We start from the raw sequence: 13,397 nt of genomic DNA on the forward strand, positions 1-13,397 counted from the left end.
TCCGTAGCTGCTTATTTTGGAAAGACTCACAGGCATCTTCACGTGGAACATCTGCTAACAAAGCGCCACACTCCCCCCCCCCCCCCAGTTTGCTTATTGAATAGAGATTTTAAAAGCATTTAAAGTTTAAAAAGAAACAAAACCCCTGATGGAGCGATGGGGTGTCTCTCTCTGTCTGTCTGCAGGCAGAAATTCTGGGTTGTAACCAAGGCTGCTCAACAGGCTTCTGCTCATATCCGCTCCGTAACACAGCTGCGCCATGCTAAGGACCCCCCCCCCCCATATATTTAATGGAACTCATATTTTCACCTGCAGACTGTTCCTTCCAGGCTATGCTTTTAATTTTCTGTTCTATTTCAGATGTTGCTGGTGGCTACTCAGCCTCTATGCTTGATGCTATCAGAAAGGCAATTATGGTATCTAACATCATTCATATTAACAAAGAGGATGAAACGTGCTTAACTCTCAAGGAAGTTTTCCAACTAGCAACTCTTGGAGGGAGCCAAGGTAATGAAGCTCTTCTTCTTCTTTTACTTCTCTACCCTAGAATGCACAGCTGTCAAAATTTTGGTTTATCAAGGAGCTACTTGTGCAAAGTTAGAGGCAATACACATTTCCCCCCTCATATTCTAAATTGACAAGATTTCCTTCTGGCTGTCTGATAATATGAATTTCTCAAAATTTGAATTTCATATTTGATACTTGATTCTGTTCTGAATGAATTTTCCATTTTGGACTTAGGGCTTCTGCATACTCATGCTTGAGGGCTCAGATTTTTGGTGAGAAGAGCTGTGTTTCAGGGGATTAAGTTGATGTTTAAAAGTAGTGTGATGTAAAGGCATGACATGGAAACTATCCCCTGTCTTCTCAGGTCTATTCATCTAGGTGAAAATTTGTGGTATTTGCTCATCTCAATGGCAACACAGGATACAAATTTCTCAGTGGGGTCAAACGTGAATTACATGTTAGATGCAGCCTAGAATAGCATTAGCTTTTTTTGCTGCTGCATCACACTGTTGACTCATGTTACGCTTGTGGTCCATCAAGACCCCGAGATCCTTTTCACGTGTACTTCTAGTAAGCCAGGTGTCCCCCATCGTGTATTTGTGCATCTGATTCTTCCTGCCTAAGTACAGAACCCAACATTTGTCCCTATTGAAATTCATTTTGTTCTTTTGGGCCCAGATTTCCAATCTGTTAAGGTCATTTTGAATTCTGATTCTGTCTTCTGTAGCATTAGCTACCCCTCCCAGTTTAGTGTCATCTGCAAATTTGATGAGCATCGCCTCAGTTCCTTCATCCAAGTCATTTATAAAGACGTTAAACAACAACGGGCCCAAGACAGAACCCTGTGGCACCCCACTTGTCACTTTTTTCCAGGATGACGAGTGTGGCGTTCGTACAGAGCCCCCGGTCGTTTCACGGACTATAGACCTGTACACCACTGCTTTATTCTTCCGCTGCCACCAACCAGGTTTCTTCTGGTGAAATACTGAGTCTCAGTCAGGTTGTAAAGTCAACAACGAAGATTAAAGTTTATTGAAGAACAAACAAGTTTTAAATATATTCAGAACGGTTTCTCAAATGCACGCCCATAACTAGATGTGGCACTATCTCCCACTGTCACACTCTTCTCTCTCAGTTCTATCCCTGTCTCTCACTCTAGCTGTCACAACTGCTATGTTTGTCTTTTACTCGCTCTGTCTGACTCGGACTCCTCTATCTCCCAATGGTGAAACCCCTGGGCTGAGCCTCAAAACCAGGTAGGCTCTGCCTCTGAGCTTTCTCATTGGTCAATCTTCATTAACCATTTCCACCCCCTGTACAAACGAAATCACAGTGAATGGGCAAATGCCACAACGAGGAACCATTAATGAGTACTCTTTGGGTTTGGTCAGTCAACCAGCTAAAAATCCACCTAACAGCTACTTCGTTCAACCCACATCTTACCAGCTTCCTCCAAAGAATATCATGGGGAACGTTGTCTTTTTTTTTTTTTTTTGTATATAATTTTTTATTAATTTCCAAATAAAAAATACATAACACATCACATTTCAACTTTAACAAATTTTTCACTTTTGGACTTCCTTCAGCCTCTCTGATAATCATTCAAATTTAATTTTTAAATACACATTTCTTAAATTCACTATTACCTTTCAATATACCCTTTGAAACCTGTTTTTCTTTTTTGCAATATTTCTTTAACTTTTACAGAGCTTCTTTAAATGCCACTAACGTTATTTCTCTATCACTTATGCCTTCCCAATAGTCCACCAACTTTTCTCTGTCACCCAATAGCATTTCTCCGTGTTCCCTACACAGAGATCCTATTGCTTATTCTTCCTCTTGCTTCAAACATAGTCGAATAAACCTTTTAAAAATCATTTTTAAGCTCTTACCACCCTCTTGTGTTTAATGTGAAAACTGCACTAAAGATATCACTGAAAAAAGTAACACACTGCCATGCTGACAATATTTTACTAAGTGCCTAACATTTGGTATTATTAAAACAAGATTGGTACAATTAAAAAAGTCATTTTCCCCTCCTTATTCTATTTCACTTTCTGTGGCTGAAATGCTCTTGCTTTCCATGCAATTTGTAAAACAATAAATTTTGTGCTGTTGCATTTTATGCTGAAGTATAGTAAATAATATTTATTGCATATAAGAACTGGAAAACAAATGAAATATCCTTTGATTACCAAATATCTCCCAAGACCTGACTCTTTTTTATATTGTAAAGCCTAGCAATACCAGTGTTAGTGTTGACGGGTGTCGGGCATACAATGTTTCTTGAAGTCAGATTACAATAGTTCTTATTTTACAGTATATATAAATTAAATGCTTGATGGAACTACCTTGGTCTCAATTTATAAATAGCTTTCAGTACCTGAATTCCATTCAAATATTCTGAAATGATCAATCTTTCCAAGCTATTTATAAAGGTAGGTAGACAAGAATCTACTCACATATTTTCATAATAGGGATCGCCATTTCACTGCCCATTATGTCTGGAATAAATGGGACTAAAGCAAGTTGCATTCATAAGTGCTCAGAAAAAACTCACTCAGAAAGATGATCCTGTTAGGAAACAGGAATAAGGAGAAGAATAGACAAGGGAAAATCCACAAAAAACAAGCAGGCAAGTGTTTCTTTCCACACACAGAGAGAGACACAAAGACGCAACCATCCCTTGCAGCAGGCAGGGTCAGTCTGGAGAAACGGGAGGGCTCTTCCCCTCTGGAAAGGACATGGCAAGCTGAAGACCCTGCCTGTCTCCAGTCGGGAGGGTCATCCTATCAGGAATGGCATCCCCCTCCATCTGGTAAAGTAGCCTTTCCCAGTGGGAAAGAGCCCTGGTTTTGAGATGTATCCTTGGGCTTATCGTACGAAATATAATATAATATCATACTATATAATAACATAGTTCCATATCCACTTCTCTCTCTCTCTAGGCAACTTGGGGAACTGTAGCGCAGTGTTGCTGTTCCATCACAGTCCACTCAGCTCTATCAAGTAACTCTGCATGTTGCCCTGTAGCTAGAAGTGAGGCTAGGTGAGCCTCCAGTTGCTGCACCTTCTCTTCCAGCAAGACAACCAGCTTGCACTTGCTGCAAGTGTGCTCTTGCATGTTCTCCGACAGAAAGACAAACATGGCACAGGTGTTGCAGGTCACTGCAGCAGCTCCCTCGCCTTCCATGTCTCTTGGTCCTTTGCACACTGAGAGACAATACTCTGGGCCTCCCCTTAAATTCCCCCTCTAAACACCCTCACAAACAACCCTGTTTCTGAGCAACCAGAACTGCAGTGAGCGAAGTTGCACTGCTGCCGGCTGCTAACTTCTTCCTCAACTCATTTCCGCATTCAGCCTGACTTCCTCTCAGCAGTAGCTCCTCCCCCTCAGATCACGTGCTCCAGCAGAAACCTCAGCCCCAGCCCTGCACTCAGTCAAGCTTCTAAACAGCTCAGTGTGGTGTAGTGGTTAAGAGCGGTAGACTCGTAATCTGGTGAACCGGGTTTGCTTCCCCGCTCCTCCACATGCAGCTGCTGGGTGACCTTGGGTCAGTCACACTTCTCTGAAGTCTCTCAGCCCCACTCACCTCACAGAATGTTTCTTGTGGGGGAGGAAGGGAAAGGAGATTGTTAGCCGCTTTGAAACTCCTTAAAGGGAGTGAAAGGCGGGATATCAAATCCAAACTCTTCTTCTTCTTCATTCAAGCAACCAGCTAGAATCTGCAAGGCACAAGCTTCTCTTCAGTCTCCTCCAGCAATCATTGCAAACACCCGTTTGCGAGTCCTGTTCACTAGCTTGTGGTTGCGAGCTCCCAGAAGCTGCGATTCTTATTCTGAATTCCCAACCTTGTTCGCTGAAGATGAGGAATTAGATGCTGGGGTCATGGCAGTCAGCTAAACTGCTGTAAAACCATAACTGATGTAAATCTACACTGTTGGTTTGGCCTTTGAGAAGAAGAGGAACTGTGCAAGACTCTTAGAATGTAAATTGTAGTGTTTTTTAATTTAAACCCATTACAATGCAAAATTATATTCCTAGCATTTGCATCAGTAAAGCTAAATAGAGAAATTAATTTTCAATAATATCCTCTATCTATTGATCTGTCATCATCACCATCGTAATACAGAGGTGGGCAGGATTCAGGCTTCTTGGATCTTTTTTTTTTAAAACTAGAACCAAAGATCTACAAATCAGAGCCACATGGAAAAAACATACTGGTGCCTCAGAGCACATTCTTAGCCTGGGGTTTTGTTTTCTGTGCTAGAACTGAGCTGAGCTCACAGTTCTTTAACACAAAAGTCCATTGCTGCTTAGTTTTTTTCCATCTCCACAGCCTAATACAGACAGGAAAAGTCGTTTTGTTGATTTGTTCAACAGTTGGGAGCCAGAAGCCCTTTTTGATCTATTGTAAATCACCCAGAGATCTACCAGTAAAGCCTGATCTACCTTATGACCCCCCGCCCCCCGCTCTGATACACATTAAAACTCCATATTGACCTTCACTCTTGCTATATTTCCTAACATAAATGCTATAACTCTTTTCTTCCCATTACAAGTTATCATACTTGCAACTTAATGAATCAGATGTTTGTTTGTAGGTTTTCATATGTTTGTTTGCAGGTTTAACTTTTAAAGCCCTCTATGGCCTAGGACCCTCGTACCTACGGGACTGCCTCTCCTGGTATGTCCCATGGAGGACCTTATGGTCTTCAAATAAAAACATCTTGGAGGTCCTGGGCCACAGGGAGGTTAGGCTGCCCTTGACCAGAGCCAGGGCTTTTTCGGCCCCAGTCTGGTGGAACGCTCTGTCACAAGAGACCAGGGCCCTGCAGGACTTGACATTTTTCCACAGGGCCTGCAAGACAGAGCTGTTCCTCCAGGACTTTGGCCAAATCCTCATAGAACTCTAGCCCAATGGTTGCCATTAATTTGATTCTGAATTTATTTTAGAATGTATTTCAATTAATTGACTGTGATTTTATGTAAACTGTGCTGTTTTTACTGTTGTTAGCCACTCTGAGCCCAGCTTTGGCTGGGGAGGACAGAATATAAATAAATAAATTATTGTTATTGTTATTTTTATTATTTTTATTATTCTATGAAAGAGAAAAGAGTAATTTGTTATTTAAATTTCTTTCATAGCCCTTGGGCTAGATACTGTGATTGGGAACTTTGAAGTTGGCAAAGAATTTGATGCACTGCTTATCAACACCAAAGCTTCAGACAGTCCTTTTGAGCTGTTCACTTGTGATGCTTTTGAGGTAACTGAACAATGTGTTGTGGAAATACGTTGACCATGTTTGGAGAAACCTGTTTTAGGCCAATGGGCTGGACTTTGTGGCTTTCTGGCTGCTTCATATCTGTGGATTATTGGCAACCCTTATACAAGATGCTTGCTGCTCACCACAAAATTTGTTGGTTAGGCTTCTACCCAACAGAATTATGGCTAAGGAATTTATTTTGTTCTTTTGTTCCATTTAATATTGATTAATTAAATGGCTTGGATCCAGGAATGTCTTGCATGAACAGGAAAGCGCTACCACTTGCACATGGCAGCCACACTGAATAACACACTTCTAAACTGTTCTACAACCCATGACCCACACCATTCCAGGGTTACCTTCAAGAGTGGCTTTTGGAGGGGACATAATGGTGGTAGGAGAAACCAGCAAAACCCTGTTGCATGAATAAAGTTCTGCTTAATTGTCTCTGGATCCAACCCATTGTCTGCAGAAGATTCCTGTTGGAAAACTGACAAAAACTGGATTAGTTCATTTCAGGCAATATTATTTCCAAAGGCCTGAGCTATAAAGTGTTGTTTTGGCTCCCATTGCAGCATGGTGCCCAGTGTCACCCCTGCAATCGCTTTAAACAACCTCTGAATAGGATAATATGGCAGGGTAAGAAACAACTGAATAAAAGGTATCTACAGCTGAGGATTGCTTAATGTAATTTTTCAACATTCTATAATATTGTTCATTCTCACATGTCTTTAAAGGAAATAGCTATGTTGGATCTGGATTTTGCTTTTAAAATGTTAATATTGCTTAGTTTTTTAAAGGCTATTATTAGCCTTTTTATCTTGCTGCTTTAATTACAAAGGAGGAACTGCTTTTGAATAATTGTTTCTTCTCCCGTATTTTTAGGATATGATCCAGAAATTCCTATATCTGGGTATGTATCAGTTCTTGCTATACAGATGTTTTCATCTAAATGCAAAATGAGTATCTTTCTGCTACAAGCGTTGAAGGTGCTCTTTTTGTTAAAACTTTCTTTCAAAATGTAAGATATTATTATTATTATTATTATTATTATTATTATTATTATTATTATTTCACCCCCTCCCCTCAGTGGTGTAGCGTGGGTTGTCAGCACCCAGGGCAAGGCAAGTAATTTGCGCCCCCTAACCCGTGGATTTGCGCCCCCTAACCCGTGGATTTGCGCCTGGCACCCCCACGCTACGCCACTGCCTCCCCTTCCCAGATTTTATTTATTTATTTATTTTTATATGGTTAAATTTACCCTATTTAAATCTATTGAATGTACTGTAATTGATTTCAATAGGCATTATTGAATCTCTATAAAGAGATTCCCCTTAACATCTGGGGTCATCACCCAACAAGTTGCCTGGCAAAAGAGATGACCAGGAGAGCATTCATAACAGTTGAGGGGGGGAGATGGTTAATGTGCCACCCCCCTTCTCTGTTCACTTGGGAAATTACTAGTATAAACTAAGTCCTGGTGTCAAGTTCAGTTCTTGGAAGCATGTGAATCTGTACATAATTTAGCTACATGGTGTGTTTGTGTCCTTAGAAAAATATCGATATCAAGGCTGACGGAACAGATTGCATACATCTCTTTCATTTTTCTGATTTCAGGTGATGACAGGAATATTGAAGAAGTTTATGTGGCTGGCAAATTGGTGGTGCCATTTTCAAGCTCTGTCTAAAGTCAGATCTGCTTGCTGCAAAATGCTCTGCTGGTAACTCTATAGCTTGGAATAATTGGGTGAAAATGGGGTGCCTTGTTGTGAAGCCATGCTCACTCTGTTTAGTATGTTTCTGATTTGCACAAAAGAAACCAATTACACATCAGATACAAAAAAAGTATTGTGCCAATAATGTATATGTGAGAGAGGCCACAAAGATCTAAAGTAAAAACAAACTTGTCTGTGGAAAAAACTCTGACTTAAACAAGAATTTACAGATACAGTCATAGTACACATACCTCAAGTACTTACTGAGGTACTGAGGTAAATTTATGATTTTAAATGTTTATCCCGTAAAATTTTAGGCATCTTATTATAAAATATTATGAGGATTTCAATGAGAGCCATACCATACTTTGGTATGGGGGTGGGGGGTGTTGATGATTATTCCCCCCACCCCCCAAAATCTGCATCCTTCATGGACATCAGTCCTACTTCAACATTCAGGTGACACCTTTCAGGGGAACAGCGCACTGCACATTGAAGGGGACTGGAAATGCTCTGGTGTGCAAACAGAACACTGGACTTTTTGGATCCTGGTCATTGTTTATAAATATGTTTCAAGCAAAGCAAAGCATAATTCTTAACAAAGCCTAAACCCATTCATTTCATCTTTGATGACATTAAACAATACTCAGGAATTATTTGTGGGATGGGGTAGAAAATTGGGCACAGATACACTTTTATCTCAATTTGCTCAACCATCCTTTCAAGCCATTTTTTTTCTTGCATTTTTAAAATGTCTTTTTCATCCATCCCCTAAAAAGCACTTTTACTGAAGGCTCTAAACCCAGCATAAAGATCATGTTCTGCTGACTTATTTCCTTCTCATTAGGACACTGCTAGATATTTGTGAATGTAATCATTACCATAAACCTTGTTTGAACAAGCAGTTACAGCAGGACTGACCCACACATGCACACCCTGCCTCAGGTTCCAAATTGCTTCAAATGTAAGCACATGCTTCAACACCAGAAGCAGGGTGGTGTGAGCAGTCCTTCCACACAGGGCTCCAAGCTGAGGGGGCACAAAATTGAGAAGATCCATTGGAGACACGAAATTTTGGCCTAGCACAGGGCACCATATTACGAAAGATTACCAAAGTCCACCCCTGCATGCGTAATTTTAAAACAATAACAAGGCTGTCTTTCATATTAGACAGGATGAGGCAGCCTGTCTCAACTGAAAGATTTTGCTGTTATTCTAAAATACAGTGAATAGTCAATTATTTAGTTTATTTAGTATAGCTTTGCCATCATGGGGGCATTTCTTGGGTTTTAGGCCTCAGGCACCACAATGTTCTGTAACACTTTTTTTTCCAATGCATGCTTATAGACTGGGACAAGTTTAATAGGATCTTACTAGAGAAATTAATGTGAATAATTATCTTCTTCTTCTTTGGCAATCCCTCATAGCCGAGTAAGATTGTTTTCCATAAACACAGTTTTAACAATGAGTCTGTAAGTGACTGTGGAGGCCAATTCTGGATCCACACGTTCTTCCACAGTGGGGACATTGGTTCCCGGGCGGGAGTTGATCACGGTGTGGATTTGCCAAGCGTGCCTTCCTCTTAGCACATTTCTCCCTTGCGTCCTGAGTTTGAGTGTCTTCAAAGCCCATGACACTTTATAGTAATATAATATAATAATAATCTTTATTGCAGTCCAATGACACATAACATGCTTAAAATACAGATTCATACAGACAACCCCCTAGGGAAGGGAGACCAAAGTGTTATTTGTTTAGTCATGGGTATGTTGATCTTTGATTCGTATGACTACTGAAAGAAACTTTGCCACGGCCACTGTGATATCATTGGATTTGTCATCCAGAAGATATTTGATATAGTAGGCTTCAGATTGACCTGGCCAATTTGCCAATAGTGGTTTAATCAATTGTTCCCTAGCTTGATCATATTTTCTGCAATGCAATAAAATATGCCTCATGCAGTCGATGTTCTGAAAGCATACACAGATCCTATTTTGATAAGGGATACCTCTCAGTCTGCCATTTAACACTTCTGATGGGAATACATTTAATCTGGCTTTGGTGAAAAGATGCTTTTGGTAAAGGCTGTTCTCCAATTGGAGCGCTCGCAGGCAAGTGTCCCCCAATTGTTGGTGTTTATACTACAATTTTTTTTAGATTTGCCTTGAGACAGTCTATAAACCTCTTTTGTTGACCACCAGAATTACGCTTTCCATTTTTAAGTTCGGAATAAAGTGGTACCTCAGTTTAAGAACAGTCCGGTTTAAGAACGATTTGGTTTACAAACTCTGCAAAACCAGAAATAGTGTCTTTGTTTGAGAACTTTACCTTGGTCTAAAAACGGAATCCGAATGGTGGAAGGGCACTGACGGACGGCGAGAGGCCTCATTAGGGAAAGCGTGCCCCGGTTTAAGAACGGTTTCGGTTTAAGAATGGACTTCCAGACAGATTAAGTTCGTAAACCGAGGTACCACTGTAGTTCCTTTGGAAGATGATAATTTGTACAACATGACCAGTCCAATGAAGTTGATGTTGAAGAATCATCATTCAACTGCCTCAGCAATAGTATGCTTAAAAGGAGCAGTGCAGGGGATGCCACTGAGCTGTTAACTGAGAGGGTCATTTCATTGTTAAACTGCATTGCAGATGTTGCCAGAATAAAATTTTAAGGGCCAAAGTTAATGTTGCACCACCCTCTTTTGACACCCTTAATTTCCTCAGCCCAAATCACACAACCCAATGATTTTCCCCTGTGGGGGCTTCAGTGCATGTTTTCTTTCATTTGAACCCACGCAGAGCGGAAACTGGTGCAGGGTCTGTGAATGTCACTAACTGAGATTTGATGCTTGTAAAGAGCAAGTTTCAAGGAGGTCAGCCCTGCCGCCTCCTCTGGTTCCAATCAGCTCTCCAGAATCAGCTTTTCCAGCTTTAAACATGCTGCGGAAATGTTACATACAATTGGGCACATCATCTAGTGAATAAGGTGTTAGGAAATAATTAAGGGATAAACTAATAGATTCAAATCGTACTTCTGATAAGGCCCATAGTTCTTTGTGAGGAGGGCAACAAAAGAGGATCCATTTCTCATCTATATAAAACTGTGAACACATAGTTTTGCGGCCAATGTATTTATTTTAGTATTAAAAGTATAGCCCTCCTGTATAAACCTCTCTTTTTGTTGTTGTTGTTTTCCGAACAAACAATGTTGAAAATATATTCTTAAAGTTTTGATGTAAAATATTTTTTTAATGGACTGCCATTTTGAACTTCACAAAACTTTTAAAGGTGTCCTACTTGCAAACCTGGCTTATGGAAATAAGTTGTGAGAGGAATCCGTCCTCTCCCATCTGAACAAGCAGCAGAATTGGCCTTATTCATCAGGTGCTCTCTAGAACTTTAAAAATCATAACCATTGGGAATGAGAGTATAGTCAGGTGGAATGTGACATGAATCAGGAATAACAGGAGCTGACTGTGTCTCTCTTGACACGTTCTCCTCTCTGTGCATCCAGAGAGCGCAGTTCATTGACAATGATTATTCTGATAATGCACATGAAGTACGTAGGAAAGGAATTGATCTGTGCTCAAGATTTATTGTGCTGTACCCACAGACTGGTAGGTGCTAATGTACTAGACTTGAACAGAGCACTTTTAGAAGGATGTGTGCCTTCTATGGATCTTTACCAGGTTGTCACATTTGTATAGGGTATTTTTAGGATTACTGCCATGGTGCAGTGTTGTCTCTAAAGGGATTCTCAGTAGAAAAACGGTGATGTTCCCAGTATGGTTTATCACTGCATAGGCTAAGCAGAAAACCCTTCCATATGTAAGCCAAAATATAGCTTTGGTTGGTCATGAAGGGAAAGAAAAAGGGAGTTGCTTTAACTTAGCCAAGAATATGTCCCATTACATTCCAAATGGGGAATGAAGTCATAGGGAAAGTCTGTTTTCAGAAGCCTCACATTCTCTTGTATTTTCATTTTACAAAAATTTGATACTATGCCTCTCCCTCTCACCCCATGACCCCCTTCTGTTCTTGTCAGCATGCAATTTAGACAATGAAAAAGAAAGGAGAATGTGGAAATGTAGCTTATTGGAGGGATATCTTAAATGTGCACTTTGTGGAAACAAGCACTTTTCATGACGTTGATCTGAATGTATAATTCTGTCTCTGTCTTACTGTGCCACTTGCTAACCTTCTGTTTGAAGATGTTAATGAAACTGAATATTGCCTGTGCTTTGTGCAGCTATGTGAATGATTCCTATGTGACAAGTAGAGTTCTGCACTTTAAAATGTTGCCTTGGCATAGTGTCCATGCTCTGTAATATTTGCAAACAGATGGCTTAGTGAACTCAGAGAAAGGCTGCACTTTATTTCCTTCTGTTGGATGCTTCCCCCAATGCACTGGGCTTGTACATTTTTGCAGTAGTGGAGAAGAAAGCAAACTTTTAAGAGTTTCACCACCTTGTCAGTTCACACCAAAATGTAGGGCTCCTGCTTGTGAAAACATCTAAACCCTCCATTTAAATAAGAGGGGTTAGTGTGATGACCTAAACTCAGCCTCATTGTACTTGCTGAATGAAGAGCACAACATTCAGATAGGCAGCAAGAGGTTCGTGTGTGCCACACACAGAGTTAGGAGGTCGTAGCTATTTTCACACTGGCACTGACATGCTTGGAACACATTAGCAGTTTTACTCATACCACTCAAAAGATTTGGCAAGCCTTTGGGATGTTGCTGGCTACATTTAGGCTGCATGGATTAGACTATGTGGAGAGGAGCACTTCACCAAAATGCAGGAGCTGTCAGCACTGGTGTAAAAAAGGTGCTCTAATCACATTTTGCAGAAGTGCAAGACTGCTTTTTGAAGGAAGTATTTGAAATATGCTCACCAGATCTTCTATTTTCTTTTGATTTCTTTCTTTTGGGGTTAGAAATGCATCTGGAATTGTGATTGTTGCTCTGTTTCTGGCTGATTTGTTGTCAGTTATGCTAAATGAGCACCTTTGTGCTGATGTAACAAAATAAAGAGGCCATGTTTACATTACTAAGCGTCTGATTATTTTGGTTGGGAGAATATACAAAACCATAATCCACAGACGGACGTAAAGGAAAGGAAAAAGTTGGGGGACAAGCTATGTTTCAGGTTTTGCCCTGGTGTTGTTTCCCTACAAATTGGTGAACTTTCAAATAGCAAGTTGGGTAAGAGCTGTAGCTCAGTAACAGGGTGCAGGTTTTGCATAAAAATTCCCACATTTCTTTGCTAGCATCTCTAGATATGTCTGGGAAAGATCCCTGAGGAGCTGCTGCCTCTTACTAACTGAGCTACATGAACCAACCGTCTGATTTGGGTTTGAGACCACTTCCTAGGTAACTATTACCATGTCCCTAAGTGGCCGCTCTCTCTGAGTTCTGCTTGGAGAAACTGCTCTTGCCCCACCTTAGGCTAAAATGTTCTCTTCCAGAGAGCTGCAGCTTTCTGCTGTAGGAGCATTTGGGAACACTTTGGATTTTGTCCCTGCCATCCCGCTGCACGTGGAACAGAATAAAAGCTGGTTTAGCACTTTGGATCCGTATGCATGTTGTTTTGGGGGAGGAGGGTTTGCAGGGACTCTGGGAACATGGGGACAGTTAAATATGTGGTTTCTTATGCCCCATTGAGCGGTGTGTGGAATGTTATCACCTACTGGCGTTTGAAAAAGTAAATGGGTTATATATCCTGGGCTTTGAAAATGGATTTTTTTTTGAATGGAGCAACACTGGCTGCATAAATGTTTTGTGAACCGAACAACATTAGGTCCATTACTTAACTTTGATCCTGGTGTGTGATAGGACTGATGGCTTGATATATCTCTGAAAGTGGCCCCCCCCTAACAATTTTACCAGTTTAAATCTCCTAAACTCCT

General features: G+C 40.7%; 1 protein-coding gene across 1 annotated transcript in view; it reads left to right on the forward strand.

Annotated features, from left to right (window-relative positions):
- The window catches only part of GDA (guanine deaminase), a 51,510-nt gene extending 38,972 nt beyond the window's left edge, over positions 1-12,538 (forward strand). Inside the window, exons 11-14 of the mRNA XM_079996117.1 lie at positions 361-507; positions 5,657-5,775; positions 6,661-6,688; positions 7,393-12,538. Coding sequence (XP_079852243.1) covers positions 361-507; positions 5,657-5,775; positions 6,661-6,688; positions 7,393-7,463 — 365 coding nt within the window. The 3' untranslated portion in view covers positions 7,464-12,538. The remainder of the gene's footprint in view (positions 1-360; positions 508-5,656; positions 5,776-6,660; positions 6,689-7,392) is intronic.
- Positions 12,539-13,397: the final 859 nt, after the last annotated feature.

The sequence above is a fragment of the Podarcis cretensis genome, assembly GCF_951804945.1.
Source record: "Podarcis cretensis genome assembly, chromosome: 11".
In the NCBI taxonomy this organism is placed as follows: domain Eukaryota; kingdom Metazoa; phylum Chordata; class Lepidosauria; order Squamata; family Lacertidae; genus Podarcis; species Podarcis cretensis.